This window comes from Temnothorax americanus, unplaced genomic scaffold (assembly GCF_048541705.1).
Source record: "Temnothorax americanus isolate GAGA-0224 unplaced genomic scaffold, ASM4854170v1 Scaffold18, whole genome shotgun sequence".
In the NCBI taxonomy this organism is placed as follows: Eukaryota; Metazoa; Arthropoda; class Insecta; order Hymenoptera; family Formicidae; genus Temnothorax; species Temnothorax americanus.
The window spans coordinates 1,707,098-1,727,470 of record NW_027509318.1 but is presented as its reverse complement, the minus strand read 5'-3'; the positions used below and the strand labels follow the sequence as shown (position 1 = coordinate 1,727,470).

The 20,373-nt window shown below is 39.2% G+C and overlaps 5 protein-coding genes across 8 annotated transcripts; 2 read left to right on the top strand and 3 right to left on the bottom strand.

The window, feature by feature from the left end:
* Positions 1-141: 141 nt before the first annotated feature.
* Positions 142-6,252, bottom strand: Btz (CASC3 exon junction complex subunit). 2 transcript variants are annotated; one of them, XM_077403713.1, is made up of 9 exons: positions 5,944-6,252; positions 4,341-4,771; positions 4,132-4,261; positions 3,888-4,039; positions 3,387-3,796; positions 2,706-2,984; positions 2,529-2,561; positions 1,974-2,230; positions 142-1,861 (listed from the first exon to the last, which is right to left on the bottom strand). In XM_077403713.1, exons 1-9 carry the CDS (start codon positions 6,043-6,045, stop codon positions 1,250-1,252), a joined length of 2,406 nt encoding a protein of 801 aa, XP_077259839.1. In that variant the 5' UTR covers positions 6,046-6,252; the 3' UTR covers positions 142-1,249. The 2 variants fall into 2 exon arrangements, with proteins under 2 accessions (XP_077259839.1, XP_077259840.1); XM_077403714.1 differs by lacking the exon at positions 2,529-2,561.
* Positions 6,253-6,809: 557 nt separating this feature from the next.
* LOC143896100 (endoplasmic reticulum lectin 1) lies at positions 6,810-10,316 on the top strand. Of its 2 annotated transcripts, XM_077403661.1 has the most exons (7): positions 6,811-7,142; positions 7,268-7,441; positions 7,643-8,167; positions 8,600-8,653; positions 9,142-9,306; positions 9,382-9,621; positions 9,845-10,316. In XM_077403661.1, the coding sequence occupies exons 1-7, from the start codon at positions 7,005-7,007 to the stop codon at positions 10,091-10,093; spliced, it is 1,545 nt and encodes a 514-aa protein (XP_077259787.1). In that variant the 5' UTR covers positions 6,811-7,004; the 3' UTR covers positions 10,094-10,316. The 2 variants fall into 2 exon arrangements, with proteins under 2 accessions (XP_077259788.1, XP_077259787.1); XM_077403662.1 differs by lacking the exon at positions 8,600-8,653 and having other exon boundaries at positions 6,810-7,142.
* Positions 10,317-10,603: 287 nt separating this feature from the next.
* LOC143896104 (mitochondrial import receptor subunit TOM40 homolog 1) lies at positions 10,604-11,581 on the bottom strand. The gene has a single exon (XM_077403669.1). The coding sequence runs from the start codon at positions 11,579-11,581 to the stop codon at positions 10,604-10,606; it is 978 nt and encodes a 325-aa protein (XP_077259795.1).
* LOC143896105 (uncharacterized) lies at positions 11,495-15,545 on the top strand. The gene is made up of 6 exons (XM_077403670.1): positions 11,495-11,615; positions 11,819-12,354; positions 12,664-13,017; positions 13,340-13,546; positions 13,745-13,918; positions 14,203-15,545. The coding sequence occupies exons 3-6, from the start codon at positions 12,973-12,975 to the stop codon at positions 14,521-14,523; spliced, it is 747 nt and encodes a 248-aa protein (XP_077259796.1). The 5' UTR covers positions 11,495-11,615; positions 11,819-12,354; positions 12,664-12,972; the 3' UTR covers positions 14,524-15,545.
* Positions 15,505-20,341, bottom strand: Rab7 (RAS oncogene family member Rab7). 2 transcript variants are annotated; one of them, XM_077403678.1, is made up of 5 exons: positions 20,319-20,341; positions 18,530-18,715; positions 18,232-18,450; positions 17,902-18,039; positions 15,505-17,818 (listed from the first exon to the last, which is right to left on the bottom strand). In XM_077403678.1, exons 2-5 carry the CDS (start codon positions 18,707-18,709, stop codon positions 17,732-17,734), a joined length of 624 nt encoding a protein of 207 aa, XP_077259804.1. In that variant the 5' UTR covers positions 18,710-18,715; positions 20,319-20,341; the 3' UTR covers positions 15,505-17,731. The 2 variants fall into 2 exon arrangements, with proteins under 2 accessions (XP_077259804.1, XP_077259803.1); XM_077403677.1 differs by having other exon boundaries at positions 20,189-20,329.
* Between the last annotated feature and the right edge of the window lie 32 nt (positions 20,342-20,373).

Genomic DNA, 20,373 nt, shown 5'->3' with positions numbered 1-20,373 from the left:
TGTTCTGCAAAATAAGACCGTGGTCTCTTCTCTTTTCAAACGAAGCTAGGAGACGAGAAAAAAGAGTGCAGAAATGCGTAAGAAAAGCAGACGGATAGAACAGACACCTGTTAAATTAAATATTATCCCGATTGCATGTAAAAAAAAAAAAAAAAAAAAATTATTTCTATACACATACAAAAAGATGCACACTTACATTATTCAATGAAATGTATTTCGTTAATATTATAACTACAAACATTCCTGCACTGTAGGTAGTTATAACATTGAAAAAAGTATATGTAATAGAATTACCGTGTCACAGTCCATGGCCCGCGCAGCTGCCAAGTATATTACATTAGTACACGGTTACGTTCCTCGCTAAATATTGACCAGTATAGATAGACTTCGTATATGAAAAATCATCGTTACCTAATATTCCAGGCAATAATAACTTCAGCGCGTTAAGAGGCTGCTATTTTATATATTATTACAAATACAGATTATAGTTCCCATATGTTAATACGCTTTTTTTATATGCTTTAAACTTATATTTAATAGCATTATTCGTGTATCGATTTTTTGAAAAACTTTTTTACCCCGAAGCAATTATCAGTAAGGTTTTCAAAAGCTTCATATCCGTCACTGCAGTCATGTTGCATCATTATTTCGTAAAAAAAATTATTAAAAAAACTTTCATTGGATATTTTCACATGTAATTTGATTTACACACACATGCGTTGTATCGTTTTGTTCTCTTATTTTACGAGATACCTTTGTGAGTCCATTTTCAACCAAATTCATATGAGTAAAAGTCTAATTCATTTTGTGTTATACAAAATAAATTAAATAAATCATGAATTCTATAAAATAAATCATGATTTTTCGTTTTTAAACCGTTAAATGGCTATAGTGGCGGATCAATGGCCTTAAAGCTACATGTCGCGATTTACACGTCAGATAGCTAGTTTACTGCAACTGCATTCGAGAAACGATAATTTTAAATATAGTGCATTCAAATTACTTATCCGAATACGAATTGATTAATAGTTATTCTGCATCCCTGATTCTATAGCGAAAGATTGCATGGGCAATTGCATTACAGAATAAATATACGATTATGGGTATGCGAATAAACTAGAAACGTTTTCAAAGCAACGTTTCGCCCACGCGCGTCGTGTATAATTTCGCGAAGCGACACTTCAACGCGCGGCAAATCGCGGGGAAAAACGTTCGTATGAATACGAAGCGTAAATGTTATCACGCTTATTTAGGCTGCAGCTTTCTCGACGATGGTACTTTCGGGGATTGCGGATTCAATGTTACCTAATTCAGTCTCGACGCCGGCCAATGTCTGTGGGGTTGGACTGTGAGAAACAGCGTTCTTCTCGTTAGAAGTTGCTTCTAATAGTTCCTTAACACTGACGCTATCGTCCAAATTATCTTTTCTAACGGGTGACGCGTCAATCTTTATATGAGCGTCGGCATTGGCGATAATCTCTACCTTCCCGTCCATATCGTTCACTGCTCTGATCACGTCTCGAACTTGACTGTTCTGGGATTCCTGACTCGGCGTGCACGGCTGCTCGACTTGCGCACTGTCAAATTGTCCCGGCACGGGTTTCTCGTCACTTTCCATCGCGTTACCACTCTTGACTTCTTGTTCAGTCTGTTGCGCGTTACCACCAGATTGATTATTCTGATACTGCTGAGTGCTTCTACCTCTTCCTCTACCGCTCTGCTGATTATCAGGTGGTGGAAGAATAGGTATAGCCGCTTTCGGTCGCCGCAAAGGAACTGCTTGTTGCTGTTGCTGTGCGGGACTATAGTAAGTACACCCTTGCGGTTGGTACAGTTCTTGGGGCGGTGGTGGACCCTGAGGCTACAATATTAAATTACACAAAATAAAATATGGAGCATTTATATTATATGGCATCCATCTTTTTGCGATTTTCTTTTTCACTTTGATATTTAAAAAGATTTATTCTTCTTACCTGTACCGAAGGATTATATCCCTGGTAACCTTGAAAGTTTGGTGGAAACGTCGGGCCATTTGGACCGGGAACATAATTAATTATACTAGGAGGTGCTGTTTGAGGTGGTATGAATTGTGGTGGTGGTACTAAAAACGGTGGTGGCGCGTAGCTAGCAGCTTGCCCACCGGGTGGTAGAGAAATGACAGGTTGCCCTGCCATGGGTGCTGTGGCTGGAGCGACTGGAGAAGACTGCTCAAAATGACCTTGTGGGTAACCTAAAACGTTAACGCATAATCAGTTTGCAATACCTTATAAACTAAATTGAAAAAATATGTTTAATCAATCAAACAAGATCTGTGCATAAAAAGAATTCTATATCTTATTATCACCATTGCAAAATATTATATGTGGAATAATAATTTTCTTTTATATTCTTTATCGCATAATTTTTTTTTTTTTTTAGTTTTTCTGGAAAGAGAAATATTGTAAAAAAAATATTTATCTGGGGATAATTAGATAGCTTCTATATGCACTTTTAACTTCTATATACATATATATATATTTTTTTCTTACCTGGAGATTCCAAAACGGCTCTTGAATTTCCAGCTAGGTACGCATATGCACAAGCGACACATTAATGTTAAGGATGTTAAGTACATGCTTGTATTAGGCCATGTAAAAGCATATATCATAAGAAATGGATTAGGAACATGCGTTAAAGTAAGATATATTGTCAATGTGTGTCATTACCTTGAGGCGGAAAATACCCGTGTTGAGTATGTTGAGATGGATAATTCTGTTGCGTGGAAGTTTCCGAAATGGTAGGTCGTTGACGAAGACTGGAATATCGTTTAGGTCTGTTTCCAGAACTATCCTGTTGTTGCTGTTGTTGTTGTATTGCCTGTTGTTGTGAGTGCGTTTGTTGCTGATGTGATTGTTGTGGTTGTTGTTGTTGTTGCTGCTGCTGTTGCTGCATTCTAGGTGGTACTGTGTTTGATCTGTGTTGGTTGGAGGACGTGAAAAAACCTTCTACAAATTAGAAAAAAGATTACGTTAGACATTTGCAGCTGTATATAGTAAAAATTTAAGCAACAATAATAAATTTTCTAAGAAAAGAAACAAATCAAATTTTTATATATACATTCCAAAAAGTATCTCAGAAATGTTTAAATTAGTTTTTACATTAATTTAATTATCAAATAAATATTTTGAATTAGACATTTTTTAATTATTAAAACGACTAAAAAAAATTAATCTCACATAAAATAAAAAAATATAATTACTCAATTTAATCGATAAATTAAATTGTTAATTTTATTTTTAATTTTTCCTAATGTTTTCAAGTCTTGTCGTTAAAGAGAAATTTGACTATTATTAATATATTTATAAAATTTCTTATTCTTTTTTTTAATATCGCTATACTTGACTCACTGTTGTGTCGCGCAGGCTGATGATATTGACCACCATCATTAATATTGAGTTGCTGTTTCATGTCATGAGCAAGTTGATGCTCTTCATTATGCTGCGCGGTGTTATTCCTTCTATTCTCTACTGTAACCGGACCCGGGCCACGTCCTTTCGATTTATTCTCAACTATTCTGTTAGTGACCATGTTGTTAGCATTGGGCTTGAAACCTCTTCCGCGCGTCCTACTCGCGGCCAAGCTTACAGACTCTTGGGTATTCCTCTTGTTATTCTCCCTTAGGGATGGCTTGGTACTAGCTAATTTTTCCGCGTCACCGCCAGAACCAGGACTTCCGTTTGTATTTTGAGTAACGTGTATACCGTCCTTTTTCCAAGATGTATTAGTAGATTCATCTGATGACGCTTTATTTTCATTTCTGCAATAACATTTTTGTTCAAGATTCCGTCATCTTATTGTCTCACACAATAAAATTGTTAAATATAAAAAAAGAAATGTGCTACACATACATGGATGTATTGGAGGCGCTAGCAGACTTAGTATTTACATTATCCCGTTGGGACTGAAGCGGCGGGAAGTTTTGGGGTTTGTTCGGTGTTTTGTTCTTGCTACTATACCATGCCGACGAAATTACAGGTTCCTCTACCTTGCTCGAAGTATCCTGTATCAAATAAGAGAGAAACGAAACAAAGATATTCAATAACACTTGCAATAATCAATCGCGACAATCAACGTATATTTTGCGGCATTTACCTTACTATTACCAAGAGCAGGAAAATCTTCGTTATTTTTTTGGAAGCGTCTGTTGCTTGGTCTACCAGGTGTAGTCTTTCCATAAGCGTTTTCGTCCTCCCAATTCCTTGTGTACTTGTTGGGTCCACGGCTAAAAGAAATATGTGATGTGTATATAATACAATGAAATCAAGATTTATAAAAAAAAAAAAACTCCGTGATAAACTCACCCATATCTTCTTCTCCTTCTAGCTCTAGGTGGCCCTTCTTCGTTTCTAATATCATAACCGTACGTTGCTATCAATTCCTCGGATCTTTTTGGAGCTTGCTCTTCGTCATTGTATCGGTCGTGGTCCCACCTGTCTTCCTTATCTTTCCACACCTTCTTCTCCTTGGTCTCCTTCACATTCGTTTGCTGTTCCGTGGTACTTTCAGGTACTTCGTCAGTCGTACGATCATCGTGCTCGTAAAACGTTCCTCGTTTCGGTATATACTGCGGGTTACGCCTGTCCTCGTCGTCGTCCAACTTTTTCTGCGGCTTCTCCTCTTCCTGCCCATCCCCACTTTCACGCTGTTCCCCGCCTTCTTGCGACTCGACATCAGAGTCGCTTTCATAAATGTCACATTCCGAATCTTGATGCCCATCAGTCTGTTCGCTACTCTGTAAAAAAAAAGATAGGTCAATATAACGTGTCCAAATTAGTTCCGAATTAAAAGATTCATAGATAGCCAGAATTTAATCAGTTTTCAATTATTTATTAACTGTGTATTTCTAATTTATATATATGTTTTATTTATATGTGTTAATTACAACATGTATATAACACTTTCTATTTTCCTGCAATTAATGGATATCTCCTTCAGTCTATTGATTTATTTCACTGATTAGTTATCTATGGTTCTTTATCTAGCCAGTATAATCATCAAAGGAGAAAAACAATACAATCCTATTAAACCGCGTAAACTAACTAAAGTAAAAACTAAAAGTAAAGATAACAGATTTTTTCTTTCTTGCCTCTCTCTTCTATCTTTTACATTTATCAAAGTGTAAAACTGTATTAAAAAGTATAGGGCTCGTATCAAACAATTTTTCGCCAGCTCTTCTGCGCAATAATTCTCTGGCAAACTGACAGCTAATTTTCTGTAAACAAAAGATTTGATTAACCGTAATATTTCTACATATTAATTTGACATTTCTCTAATCAATTTTAAATATTGAAATAAGCTAACAACACAAAGACATTGTAAGCCCGATTTATGTATCATTTCAAATTGTATCTTTAAAATAATACTGTTCGTCGCATAAGTTATAACTTAAGTACGCAAGTCGCAAGTACGCAACTCAGTCCGGATATATCGACACATTCGTCAAGCCAACAGGCGGTAGCTTTGTTCCTTCCTTTTCTCTCGACTAAAGTACCTTCAACCAAAAGCGAAAAAAGAACGTTCCAGATATCAAAAAAATGCGGCATCCATACTACAGTAATATACATTCGGAGGAAAAGACGACATTCGCGGGATCATCGCATCGGTCATCGTCAGCGGCAGGTCGGCGCGCAAAGTCGTAGGTAATCAAAGATTAAAATTAACAAGTAGCGTCGAAAACCGTGGCCCGCTTCAAATTCGCCTGTTTTCAGCTGGCGACTCTTGGCTCCCGATTTCTGCCGTTCGGGCCGTTCCCCGACACTCGGCGAGGAAAGGGGTCGAGTCGCGCGCGGAAACGGAGCGCGACGCGACGGGGGGGCCGAGGTTGACGGAGGGAGGATCCCTCTCGGCGGATCCATCCCTCGATGCCGAGCAACGCCGAGGGGGTGGTTACCCGCGCGGGCTTACCTGGGTCTCCTTCGTCGCGTTCAGCTCCTCCTCGTACGAGTCCGAGAGATCGTCGGAACCGCACGACTGGTTGGATTTACGACGTCGCCGTGTGTCCGACATTGCTGCGTCCGGCACGGAGGGATATCACGCGTTTCGTTGCCTCGTGTCAGCCGTCAGCCCCGACCCGAGAACGAACGGGAGATAAGGGGGGAAAAAAAACCGTTCCGATTGTGTCCGCGGAATACACCTCGCGATCTCTCTTCTCTCTTCTCTCTCGTCCACCCTCGTCCTCGTCGGCCTCGTCGCGAAATCCAACGGGCGAGTGCGTTAGCGAGAGAGGCGAGTGTCGAGACTGTCGAGAGCCTCGAATGAATCGATCCCTCGCGGGGACACCTGGCAGCGAAAGCGCGAAATACTCCGGAAGCGGGTCCATCAAAGGCTCATGTCCATTTTCTACAAATAATGTAGATTTACGTTACTCGAAATTTTTTTATTTAAAGTTAATCTGCATTGAGATAGAAAATGGACATTAGATTGAACGAAAGATAAAAATGAGGTGTAAGAAATTTGAAATTGAATCCTCGTCCAATTATTTCTGAAAGTATTTATTTCAGAAGTATTATTTCTGAACAATTTTACACATTTTTCAAAATTTTTCCCAAATTTAATACATGAGAAACTCTTAGAAAATTTTTGAGAAAAAATACGAGTAATTATTTCTCCGAAGCGAGATAAGAAATTCTCTATTCAGCGATGGACCAATCGGCGCTCGCCGACGGATGCGCAGTTCGCGTCGCGCCATGCGATACCGGCTTCACGTACGGCAGTGAAAAGAAGTCATGCAGACGACGTTTGAAAATATATATTTTTTCCGCTGACACATACGTCATACGTCGTCGCCCTCTCCCGCCTCCGTGCTCCGGTGCCGTCCCACCTGTCGTGTCGCCGCAGGCAGGCAAATCGCGAGCGGACACGAAAGCGCAGGCTGTCAATTACAGCACACGTTTGACACGTTTGACGCACATGACACGGTTGAGGTATTGCGCGGCGATCGAAACATGATAGAATAGCCGCGAAAGATGTGGGGAAACTATTGGGGCGTCTACAATGCGCTGTGCGTGCTCGTCACCCTCGTTCACGGCCACGACTTTCGGCACTTCGACGACACGGTTATATTCAAGATCAACTGGCCCGGGAAGAGCGACACGGAACTGTTGGTGAGTACACCCGGGTCACCCGGCGCGATCCCGTCACCCGTGTCCCGCGCGCCGTGAACTCGCGAGCGACGATACCGTCATTTTGTAACGACGTGTGCTCCGTCCGGTTTCCTCCCTTTCTCCAGGACCCTCTGCCGAACGCCGAGCCGTATTTCATCACCACCGCGAACAACGAGCGGTACAGGTGCGTCATCCCGGACGCGACGGAGGAGGAACATGAGTACAGCGAGACGTACGACGGGCCGAATCCGGTACAGCTTCTGCTGCCGATGTTTGCTCAAAACAGCTGTTCCTACAGGGTAGGAGCAATATAAGCATTTACGTACATCTACCATTATTTCTATATTTTATTATTTATATATTTAATTGTATATTTTTATTTTATTCAATTATGTCTTCATCTACTTGTACTGCAATTCCTTTTCGTCAGTCGTACATTTTCATCGAGGAATATTGTTCGTCGACGTTGTTATTCACCTCGATTTAATTCTATCGCGTAGCTAGAGTCATACTGGACTTACGAGCTGTGCCACGGTAGATTTGTACGGCAGTATCACGAGGACAGAGAAGGAAAGAAGATCAAGATGCAAGAATATTACCTCGGCACGTTGGACACGGAGCAAAAGGCGAAGCTCTTGGCCTATTATAACGAGCGGGCAAAGAATCCGAACGGGAAGTCGAATATACCCATCAAGAAGATCGACGGGATTAATATGCCGTACCTCGAGATCGAGATGACCGACGGCACGATGTGCGACTTGAATAACAAGCCGAGAATCATCAAGGTACTGTACGTCTGTTACAAGCACGGTAAACACGACGTGTATTCGCTGAAAGAAACCGTGTCCTGCGAATACGAGGCGATCGTGCTATCGCCGGTGTTGTGCAATCATCCCGATTACAAGCCGCAAGACACCGGGGAGAATGAAATCACGTGCCTGCCCGTGGACAACGCACCGAGGAAACCAAAGTCGCTTATGGCGATGGAGCTCGACAGTCTAAAGATGCGACATCAACAAGCGAGGGTAAATCTGTGAAGAGCACTTGACGTTTCCGGACTTCTTAAAAACCTTCTCTTTATTTTCTACCTTAAAATATATTGTTTGGCACATATTTATGTTTCGTTTACGTGTATTAATAGCCGTATCTTTTTAGTTTTTATCAATTGAATCAAGTATTCTGTAGAGAGATAACGATACGTATTAATAGCAAAGGCTTGTGTGGCGTACTAATAAAACTTTAAATGATTTTTAGATCTGAAAATTTTACAGAGTAATATAGAGAATACTGCTTCTACTCTCTAAACAATTAGTACGCTTAGATTTAATTGAAGCTTGTATAATTTTGATAAATAATAGTAATCTAATAGCATTCTGTAACTTTTTAGTTTTCGACACTTGACTCTCTTTTTCAGTTTGTTTACTATTTATTTACTGTCTTAATTATTTGTTGCACAGGATGACAAGCAGCGGAAAGTGTTTGCAATCCTCCATGTAGATAAGGAGGGCCAGGTCAGAATATTTCGCATATATGGGAACAGGATTAACGCTTGTCGATCATTACGTAGTACCATTAGCTTGTGCAAATGTTGTTTTTATTCTGTCCCTTCTTTATCTACATATTCCGACACGGTGTCCACTATTACTTTACGAATGTTTAATTCTTCCTTTTCTTGTAAAATTATATCGTTACATAAGATATAATTTCTTATTCTTACGTCTCACTAGAGTAGGTATTATATGCATTGTGCGGTTATCATTACTACATATAGTATATTATTATATAGTAATAAAAGCGTTGAACGAACAACGTAATAATGATATATGATCACTTCGTATGCACTTGAGACGATCCATTATATCGTGCTACAGTTTGCACACATTAATTGTACATATGCACGATAATAATCCTTTTCATCAAGTAAAAGAAATGGGGTGCTTTTTATAAATGTTATATATAATTTCAAAGCGTAGTCTATATTGCAATGAATAAATTACAGGACGGCGAGCCAAGAGTGAGGGTTGAGATACATCCACTGGATGTCTCGGATAAGCATGGTAGTATCGACGAATCTATCAATGCAATACAGACTGATCAGAATGTCAGTCCTGCCGAAGTTAGTCCTGTTCAGAATTTCCTCAGCGGAAAGAACTGCCTGAACGGAGCAAGTATCCATAGTTATGATTTATTTTATTCTCATTGAACGTACATTTTTAACGTTTTTTTTATGCGTTATTAGGGCAATGGTTGGTGGAAGTACGAGTTTTGCTACGGACGTTCTGTCGTTCAGTACCACATAGAACGAGATGGCACAAAGACGATCGTCAATCTTGGTAGATTTGACAAACAGAAGCATTTGGATTGGATCGCCGCGCATCCACACAAGAAACCTAAACCGTTAGAATTAAGGAAACACCTCTCACACTTTTACAGCGACGGAAGTAACTGTGATAAGACTGGAACTTCTAGACAAACCGAAGTATGCGTTGATATTAAGCCTGTTGAAAGATGGTTTGGAAAAAGATAAAAATTACCTTTGATTGCGAGAGAAATTTTGAGGTGTTCGTTTCTGTCGCGATTTTTTAAATGCTCCATCTGAAATTCATGGGTCTTGATCCATAATAATCTTTCTCCAAACCAAAAGTGGCTTCTTATAAATATAATTTATCGAACAATTTCCTCACCGTTTGTTCTTGTTTCAGGTAAAATTGAAATGCGTGGAGAACCATACTGCAAGCCCATCCAGTGTATCGTTATTTTTACTGGAACCAAAAACGTGTGAATACGTTCTGGGAGTCGAATCACCGTTAATCTGTGATATCTTAGAATACGCCGACGAAAATGGACTTTTGAGCGACAAGTTTGAAGCGAATTTCGATAAATTGAAGTCTACGGCCTTGCACGCGGAACAGGACAATTTAGATGAGCGAATAGCTAACGGAGACGATTAGAGCAATTGATTTGTTTTCTTAATGTTGATTAAAAACCATCAAAGGCATTGTTTAAATATCGCAATTATAAAAATGATTTATTGAGTATAAAAAAAGTTACTTTCTATAAAACACTAATGAGTGAGATTGAAATTAGTTTACTAAGTTACACATGATTGCGTTTGGTATTGTTGTAAAAAGGTTCGCATTCCAAACTATCTAACAATATAAGTATTTAATAGTTTTCGCGCGTAGAGATTCTCCTGTCACGTAAAAAGTGAGTGCATATCAAAATCGTGTTCCGGTATATGCAATTAGGTTTACGATGTGTCCCAATATTCAAACGGACTTTTGGAAAATGATTTTCTTTAAGCTGAATCAGGGACATGTTCGTCTTGTCTTTTCTCTATCCGAGCGATATCGCGACACACGAAAAGCTTCCAAGATTCTACAGAGAAGGCGTCTCTGGGAAAGTGTCCAAAATTTGCAATGTACAGTATTGTACTCCTGGCGAGGAATTAAGGAACGTTGTTAACCGACGTTCAGGCCGACGCCGACGCGGAACTGCTGCCTCTTGTGATTCAGGAAGCCGCTTATGATTAACGAGGCCCCGGGAATTGGGTGCAGCCTCTTCTCGAACACGGCGCCCATGCTGGTCTCCGAATTGACGAATCCCCGGCAGATGAAGTCCGCGTACGGGATATCGACGCGGTACACGATCGTGCCCACGGACTCGTGTATCCGCGTGTTCGTCTCGATCTCGACGCCGAGCTGCAGCTGTTCGCTCGCCTTCCGATGGTAGCAGACGTGGATGCCGGCCTCGCCGAACGTGGCGGACAACGTGGTGGGGCCGGTGCTGTGCCGGAACGCGGCGCACATCAGCGTCTGCTGGCCGCCGGGTATCAGGGAGCCGCGTAGACACGCGATCTCCGTGCCGAGGGTGATCCTCGGCGTGACCGCCTGCAGATAGTGCAACACCAGCGTGCCGTGCAGCCTCGCGAGGTCCGGATTCGCCAGGGTGAGCGCCAGGGTGCAGTCGTCCGAGCGGTACTCCAGACCGGAACTGAACGCCTTGTACTTCTTGTCGACGATCTGCGTAGCGAGCTTGAATCTGTATCTGCAGCCGAGCGTGTGGACGAAGCTGGCGCTCATGTTGCCGCTGGGCGTGATCTCGCCCGAGATCACCGGGTACCTCTCCGTGAGTCCCACCCGCTTGGTGCCGACGTAATTCACACCGAACTTGAGGCCGTACGGCGTCACGGAGCTCAGGGTTATCTTGTAAGTCGCGTTGAAGTGCTTGCTCAGGGTTTTCCTCAGCAGCAAGTACGCGCCCTCGAAGTTCTGCGGATAGAGCTCCTTGGTTTTCGCGTGGAGGTCCTCGAAGCTGCTGGGATTACCGGGCTTCCTGTCCACCTCCTCGTAACAGGGAACGCATGACGGTTCTTCCGGGCTGTCCGAAGTCACGAAGAGCTTGTCGCGTTTGTTGATAAACGCTTGGACGATACCCATTGTGACAGGGCCGGGACGTCGGCTTTCCCAATAAGTAACCGATTTATCTTAAATAACCGATCTCAACGCGCGCGTTCGATATGTATCGATTTTCATTCTGTACTCGGTTTCAATGTACTGCCGATTTTAACTCGTTAATGAAAACTTTATTATGAATTAAATTATTTTAATGATGAATAATAATGAAGGGTTTTCTCTTTTAAACTTGCCGTTGAAGTAAACTGTTTAATTTTTCAGATGCAAGATTATATATAAATTGTAAAAGATTCTCCAGGATCAACGCCACATGTCTACTCTATAGATTATAAAAGTGAGAATATTTCCATAGACACACATAAGCAAGCCTTCAGAAATTCTAAAATAGCACACGAAAAATATGCGTTCTAAGGGCACGTACAATCCGTTTATATCACATTGATAGACCTTTGTGCGAATTACATGTGCAATCATCTTATGCAATTTTCTTCACCTATAAAGACATAGATAAAAGATAGTTGATTGTTATAACAAAAAGTCCACGCGATTATTTCATTTTAAGTGGCATAAATTCTATACAATTTCTCTGGAGTACCTACCGTGTACAAAAAATGACAGATTTATCCGTATGTACGCGATTAATAAAAAATGAATCTATTCTCGCAATGGGCAACAGTGCTGCGTTAGATGAGTCTTTTCTAGGCAGATCATTCTCGTTGTCCACCTGTGATCAGTCTGCGGGAACAGAGTACAAGGAGGTATATTTTCCGATGAGTACGGAGTGCGCCGGATTAGAAGTGCGTGATTAACATATATTAATATTTTGCTCAAGTACTTTTTAGTAATTTTTCTTTAGTTTTTGGAAGAACATATTAATTTATTAATCTATAGATGACAAACATTTTAATGATCATAACACATCTTAATATGATATATATTTTATATACTCTCTAAGTCCATATATTTTCTAGACTATAGATTTCTGGTTTCTTATCATTCTGATAATCACAATAATCGTAGTATGCGACATATGTGATAAACTAACATGGTTCTTCTCTTCGCAAGTGCTTTCCTTCTTGAGATCTTATGTATTGATTTTTTTTCAGGGACAAAAACGTCGAACGAATCCAGAATATTACTCGACTCTAAAATTCCTTCGAAAGTGCATTTTCCTGTTACAAACAAGTGATGATGATGTGAAACAATGTTGAAACACACTTAGCGATAATAAACGCGTTCGATAACATTTACACATCATTCAGATCAAATCTTTACTTTAATGGATATAGTGGATATAGTTGAGTAATATCGTTATCATTCGTTATCATAAGCTGTCTTGTCTTATATATAAAAATGGAATAAAAGTAACGGCGAAAAAAATCGCGTTTCTTCAACACAATCAGTTAAACGGCAAAATGAGGAGCATTATTTGTATCTTGGCACTGCTGTGCGCAGTTCATGTGAGTCCTACAAATATTATATTTAACGTAACGATTTATTTTTAATTAAAGAAGAAAAATCTAATTTACTCGTTTTAAAATAGACATACTTAGAAAAAGAATGTAATCGATAATTCTTTCGCTTTTAGACTAAAGTTTCACCGATATTTTGTCTGCAAAGATTGAAAATATCCATAATTGTATCCGTTATTTTATTAGGTAATTGTTATAATTAAAGCAAAACTTTTTTCTACTTTTCTTTTGAGAAAACGCATCAGAGATACTGCTATTTTTATATCACTTTTATATATCTCAATAACGAAGCTCATATATCTTTTCTAAGGCATTGGAGCAAAATGTGACAGACCCCTCGCGCAATCTCGAGCGATTGGTGAAGATACGCAAAGCAGTCACCGAAGCTACATTTAACAATATATCACGTTTCGAGAGGCGAACGAAGCAGAATCTGGAGATTGAACTTAACGAACTGAAAATCGACGCTTTGCTCGATATTCACAATACTATCAACGAGGCATTCGAAAATGTCGATGTGAGTGTATCTTTTTTTTTATCGTATTTAAAAAATAAAGCAGAAGACAAATACACGTGCACGAGTATCATAATATATAAGAGAAATATATTTAATATTATAATTACAATCTCGAAGTCAGCATTACAGTACCAGTTTTTAAAACGGATTGTGAGAGAGATACATATAATATATAAAATATATTTATTACTTTTTTAGTCATCTGTCGACAAGGGAAGAGAACAGGGTAAAAATGTAGACGAGTGTGACGATTACGCAAGGAATAATCTGGAGACGAAAAACACAAATGCGATTGCTAAATTGGAGGCGTGCATCGAAAACGGCTACTCGGTCATGAAAGGCCCATTAGCAAACGTGGCCAGCATTATTGAGGTAATTGTCATTTTCAATTCATGATTAATCTTCATTATTTGCTAAAATTAATTAATTTATTAGAATCATGGGATTTTTTTTTCCATTGTAATCACGATTATGAAAATGCTGATACTATAAAATACACTATAAAATTGCACTCTCGGTATTAATAACTTGATTGCTGAAATATACGCGATATAGACACGTTCAGTTTCTACATAATTACATTATGATTATTGACAGACGGATTATTGTAATTTGTAACCGACATGGATATTAACTTTGATTAAATATTTTTCCAGGCGGTAAAAAAATTGCTGATCGATTTGGACGCCATCATGCCAAACTGTTACTCTCCGACCTTTTTTAAAATGCAAGCCTGTGTTGTGGAGAAGATTGATCTGAGCAGTGCATCGCTGGACAGTGTCAGTAACAATGCCAAGGAAGTGACAGCTACCGCGGGAGCCACGTATACGAAAATGATTGCAGACGTGAGGAGTGGCATAACAACGAACGCTGCTGACATCCGCACTTTCAGCACGGATATCGTTAATTATACCGACAATTGTATAAGAAATGCACCTGAGGTCCCGGAGGATCCCGAACTGCCAACCATTTTCTAGTTATTCACCTCGAAAGCTTTTTCGACAAGAAAAAACTAATTCGATATGAGCCGCTAATTAAATTTTCTGCTTTTCTAATTTGTACCTTATCTTTAATTGAGAGCATTAATTATTAATCTATAGACATCAATTGATCGGTTTTAAATTAGTCCACATTATTATTATTTTTTTTTTTCGAATAAGAAATATAGCTTATTTAGCGGTGTGCATCTTTTCTCTGTAAATAATATATAATATAGTTATATAGATCACAAATTGTTTTCATATTCATTGCGCAATCGAAACGCGTCTCGCTTCAAATCGTAACTACGTATTGCAGATATGTTAAAAATAAAAATTATGGTTACATCAAACAATTATATTTGATTACTTTAATCTGCGCTGTGAACGTATTGATTGTTAGGGATAACGAGAGTGTAGTGGGAATAGTAACAGTAACAGCAATAGCGGCAGCAATAATAACAATAGTATTATTTATAATTATATATTTATCATTAACATACTTCGATAGAATTATACATATCATTAATTATAATCGCCATGGTCATGATTATCTTCACTTATATACACGTGCATACGTATATATGCGTAGACCCATGAAAGCACACTTGACAGCGCGAATACCTCGCACTGCCATATAATACAGAGCGTCTCAGAAATCGCGCACCTTCGACAAGTTTAAAATCAACTTTTCCGTAATGAAAGCTCGATTGGACTTCGCCTTTTACATCTATTACACTTCACACATATCAAACATCTTGACAGTTGCGCCTTAAATATTAGAAAAGTCTGTTAGATTTTTATTATTCATCTGCATCTCGAGCCCCTTCGGGAGCCCTTCAAGTGTTAATCGTTTAGCAATCAAAAGCTATTGATACAGTTAATCATCCTTCTTCGGCAAGTAATGTAGATGTGTGCGATTTTTGGGATACCCTGCGCATGCATATATTTCACACGCTTAATTTTTACTTTATTAGAATGTTATATATATATATATATATATATATATATATATATATATACACAGGGTGGCCTAGAAATCGGATATCGATAATTGAGTTCGATTGTTCCTTTGACGAAGACTTAAGTGGATCAGTTTAGACGTCAATTATTAGAGGATTTCGCCCACGCGGAAAGTAACTTTATGTGCGCGCTGATGGTCATATAATCGTTATAAGCAAACATAATTTGGAAAGGGAGGGATCGTGCATTAGAAGCTCCTGACGAAGTCGAAGTTTCGCCAAATCTAATTATAAATCCAGAGACTGGCAAACAACCGAGGATTAACGGAACGACTTGGGTGGCAATTACCGGTACCGCGATGCATAATACTATCGTGCTACATTACTACTGGGGAAAAGCAGGCTTACCTTGCTCTCTCTCTCTCACTCTCTCTATCTTCCTAGGAAATCGAATCTTAAAACATTTAAACACATCTTAATGGGCGCACAATCATTTCTTTTCTTTTTTTTCTTTACTACAAAAATCTGAAATACAGCATTAATGTAAATACTTCTCGTGTCTCGCACCAACTATGTATGTAAAAACTCGCTCCCTCCATCGAAATAAATATCACACGCCGTTAGGTTTAGTTACTGCTCTAATAAGGACTATAAGTAGAATTAAAATATTACAAGCGCATACTTATTTGATATGGCTATCAAGATATATATAAAGATTCATTTTTATAACATTAAATTTTCCTAAGTGTATTATATATGCTGTCTTATTTACAAAATATAGTCTGCGTAAAACTGTTCGATAGACCATACAATTGACGATTTACTTACCGCGCACTTGGGATCCTACTGTACAGTAAAAAAATCTTAAAAATCGGTGTGCATCACGGTACAAGAAGAGGAAACTCGTTTCAGAGGGAAAAATTCGGGACTTCGCCGAAACGCGCGCGCCCGAAAACTTGAAAAGTATCTTTTGCAAAATGTATTACAGACAACATATCCAACGAAAGGGAAATTTATTTTCTAAGTCAGGTCTGCAACGAATTCTCTTCTTTTTCTTCCTAAATCGGGATGGCCATACAAACATCCCTAAGTTAAAAATAATTATATGAACAAAATAACATGTTTAGCATCATAATACGTGCGCAACAAGCCAAAATCTTTATAATATAATTTTATATTTCAATATATATATATATATATATATATATATATATATATGTATATGTATAACAATTGAGAATTTTTTCGAATAGAAAACAAAGGTTTGAGGAGTTTACACCGTGCCATTCGCGTGAATTTCAGACTGGTTAAAACATCTTACGAGACATACTACAAAGTATCTTAGTAACTTTATAGTAACTTTATCTTATTTTCGTTCTATTTCATATGAACCATTTTTACTGACAGCAAGTATTCGGTTCTGTCTAAGGTATAATAAGCTATATGCACTAGAGCTCCTCTGTAAATGCAATTGTACTTAACAAATTATGAGCAAGTTCTTTTATTATAATTTACTAACAGTGTACCGCTAACTGTGTTCCCGACCCATATATTATCCTCTCTGGTGCAACAACGACTCCTACATATCGTTTGAAAATCTCGAGCTATTATTGTTCCGGTGAAAATTAATCGACAACAAACTATCGAGACTCGAGATATAAAAAGAAAATAAGAGAAAAAGATAGACTATGTTTCGCCATACCCGATAAGAGAGCAATATTACAATACTTAAAAACGAGATGCGACGCCTTGACTTAAAGAATAACATAGAGATAGAGGACCTATATATATATATATGTGTGACAAGTCAAGTCCAGCGGGAGTAGATAATTCAAAATTGCGATATTCCAGGTCAGGAAGTCGGATATAATATATCTTACTCCCATACGCACGTTTATAAAAACAATTATATATAGATATTATATGTATGTATATCGAGATAGTTTGTACACGTTCCTTTACGTATGGATTTAACTCGTTACTTCTTTTCTCTTTGCCGTGCACTAACGCGACTGTTTGAACAAAATTATTTCGAGAATATTGAGACGTTTTCTTTTTGTTTCACGGACACGGAGGAAGATTGTATTAATAACACGTTGAGATAAAGAAAGAAATTTCGTGACTTCCCGCACACATAAAGCTCATCGCAATATAATTCTCCGCGTCCTTTACGCGCAGGTGACGTAAATGTATCTGACCTGTGCATTCTTTATTAGTCATTCGAGATATTACCACTGTTCCAAGACCTAGCAAGCACACGAATCACCTCTACCGTTGCTTCTTTGGTCGTTGGTCAATTTGATTTGATCCGGGAATTCATTGTAAAGTTCGACCTAGAATTTACAAAGATATAAAGTTGAAATACGCAGAAATCAACCAAAAAAAATGTCCCCATTGCGCCTACTAATATACTCACTTCACTTTCTTGAGCTAAAGCGTTTTTAGCTATCGTTTGGAAAGCTTGCTCGACATTAATAGCCTCTTTCGCACTAGTTTCAAAATATGGAATATTGTTCTTCGATTGACACCACTGTTGTGCTCTCTTGCTGGAGACCTAAAGCACAAGACACAGAAAGAACGTACATTAAATGCGAATTATATATAAATGTCGAAAGAACAAGTCATAACTTATCTTTGATACTACATTAACATCTTTAATGTAATTTTAATATTTAGATTATTATAACTATATGAAACTAAATAAAAGATTAAATTATTTTCAAGTTTTTAAAATTATTTTACTCACCGCTCTTGATTCAAGATCTACTTTGTTCCCGAGCACGACAAACGGAAAGTTGTCTGGATCTCGAGGCGACGCTTGAATTAAAAATTCATCTCTCCACGAATCTAGGGATTTGAAGCTAGTCGGAGCGGATACATCGAATACCAGGACGCAACAGTCCGCGCCTCTGTAAAAAGCCACTCCTAACGATTGAAACCTCTCCTGTCCGGCGGTATCCCAAATCTAAGACAAGAAGGAACCTTATTAGAAATACAAGGTATCGGCAACACGTTAAAATAAATAAATTAGACGCGAGGATTACCTGCATGGTGACTATTCTATCCTCCACCATCACTTCCTTGGTCAAAAAATCCGCCCCTATTGTCGCTTTGTATTGATTACTAAACTTCTTATTGACATACTGGTTCATCAGAGATGTCTTCCCGACTCCTGAATCCCCGAGGATAATGACTTTCAGCAACACTTTCTTGCGGGACGCCATTCTTCGCTGGAAAGATGCAAAGCAACGTTAAAAATTAATTCTCGCACGAATAGATGCTCAGAGCAAAGATCGTTGTACACGTTAAAAATAAAAGCTACTGTGACTAATACAGAATTTCTTATCATCAAGCATATATATATATATATATATATATATATATATATATATATTTGTGTAATATGATTCTTCTTTAATATCAGACTGATAGATGATTCATGACCAAAGAACACGCAGGAAAGAATTTTAGTGTCTTTAAATAAATTTACATCAATATAAATCTTTCTATCCAAATTTTTATAAAAAAAAGGATTAAAATATTTAATACTCGAAATAAAAATTTAAGCATACATATATAATAAATGTCACCAAGCGAGATATATAATTCATATGTTTACTCTGTTTTCAAACAAATATGTAATAAAAATTATATTACATTCTTACATTTTTTTAATCTTTGTAAGCAAAATTAAAATTTCCAAATTTGTTTTGCTTTACATCCAAAAATAATATTCTACAAGCTGTATCTCCAAAAATTGATCAGCTGCAATTTCGTAATATTCAAGAGGTAACAAGTTAAAAATCGTTGCTGAATCGATTCTGAAATAATTATAATTTCTCAAAAAGTCAAGTCATGCTACGCGAGGCCAAAAAATCTCGGCTATCGAAGGCGGAGCACCAGGTGCCTTCTCGAATCGTAAGTACCGAGCTCCAGCCTCTGACATTACCCTACCCCGTGCCCCTTGCCGCTATTTACACAATCTGTCAAATGCGCCGAATAAAAAAAAGAAAACCACAACTATCGCACGATTATCAGAACGCCGAGCGTCCGGAAGGAATGATCGATCACATGAATCATCTAACAGCGTCGACGAGGAGATCAGTAGCAATGACGTACGCACAACGCACTCGCCGAGAAAAAAAACGAGAGAGAGAGAGAGAGAGAGAGAGAGAGAGAGAGAGAGAGAGAGAGAGAGAGAGAGAGAGAGAGAGAGAGAGAGAGAGAGAGACGAGAGAGAGAGAGAGAGAGTAGGAGAGATGAGGGAGAGAGAGAGAGAGGAGATGAGAGAGAGAGAGAGAGGAGAGAGAGAGAGAGAGAAACTTTCCTCCCGAGACCGCGCGAGGTATTCGGCGGTCACCGTCGAACGATCACTTCCGGATATGAATTCGGAGATGCAACGATAACGATAACGTAACGAGAGCGCGGACGGGGACAGACGCGGAGATGAGCGTCGCGACGCGAGAGCGGAATTCGTTCGACTGTGCGTCTCCCGACGGAAGCTGTCACCCGCGGGGCAGCTGGTCCGGAGCTGCGCTCGGTTAACTCGCGGGTCGCGGGGCACGGATAACGCGTACGCGCAGGGATAACGGGGCGGACGCGCGATCCACACGTCGACCGCGTCTCCCGCGGGCGACGCGGAGTCCCCCCTCCGTGGGACGGGGGAACAGGGAGCGTCGGGACGTCGCGCGGACGTTCGTTACCTGGGGGAACACTCGTCAGGGAACACGGCCTGTGAAAACACCTCCGCGCTCCAGCGCTTCGCACAAAGAAAATGGCGTGTTATGAAATCACGAATCACGAGAGTATGACAACGATGTCGTATGTCGTCACCTGTTCTGTTCGCCTCGCCTCCCTTATCGACCGAGTGCAATCGAGTGCATTTTAC

Bases quoted from the DNA above. Each gene is read 5' to 3' on its own strand.
- Btz (XM_077403713.1), bottom strand. From the start codon at position 6,045: ATGTCGGACACACGGCGACGTCGTAAATCCAACCAGTCGTGCGGTTCC. The intron at 4,262-4,340 runs GTGAGTTTATCA...TATTTCTTTTAG, and splicing joins AGAAGGAGAAGAAGATATGG to CCGTGGACCCAACAAGTACA. The intron at 2,562-2,705 runs GTAATGACACAC...ATGCGTACCTAG, and splicing joins CGGGTATTTTCCGCCTCAAG to CTGGAAATTCAAGAGCCGTT.
- LOC143896100 (XM_077403661.1), top strand. From the start codon at position 7,005: ATGTGGGGAAACTATTGGGGCGTCTACAATGCGCTGTGCGTGCTCGTC. The intron at 7,143-7,267 runs GTGAGTACACCC...CCCTTTCTCCAG, and splicing joins AGAGCGACACGGAACTGTTG to GACCCTCTGCCGAACGCCGA. The intron at 8,654-9,141 runs GTCAGAATATTT...AATAAATTACAG, and splicing joins ATGTAGATAAGGAGGGCCAG to GACGGCGAGCCAAGAGTGAG.
- LOC143896104 (XM_077403669.1), bottom strand. From the start codon at position 11,581: ATGGGTATCGTCCAAGCGTTTATCAACAAACGCGACAAGCTCTTCGTG.
- LOC143896105 (XM_077403670.1), top strand. From the start codon at position 12,973: ATGAGGAGCATTATTTGTATCTTGGCACTGCTGTGCGCAGTTCAT. The intron at 13,018-13,339 runs GTGAGTCCTACA...ATCTTTTCTAAG, and splicing joins CACTGCTGTGCGCAGTTCAT to GCATTGGAGCAAAATGTGAC. The intron at 13,547-13,744 runs GTGAGTGTATCT...TTACTTTTTTAG, and splicing joins AGGCATTCGAAAATGTCGAT to TCATCTGTCGACAAGGGAAG.
- Rab7 (XM_077403678.1), bottom strand. From the start codon at position 18,709: ATGGCGTCCCGCAAGAAAGTGTTGCTGAAAGTCATTATCCTCGGGGAT. The intron at 18,040-18,231 runs GTGAGTAAAATA...CTTGTGCTTTAG, and splicing joins TAGATCTTGAATCAAGAGCG to GTCTCCAGCAAGAGAGCACA. The intron at 17,819-17,901 runs GTGAGTATATTA...TGTAAATTCTAG, and splicing joins CTTTAGCTCAAGAAAGTGAA to GTCGAACTTTACAATGAATT.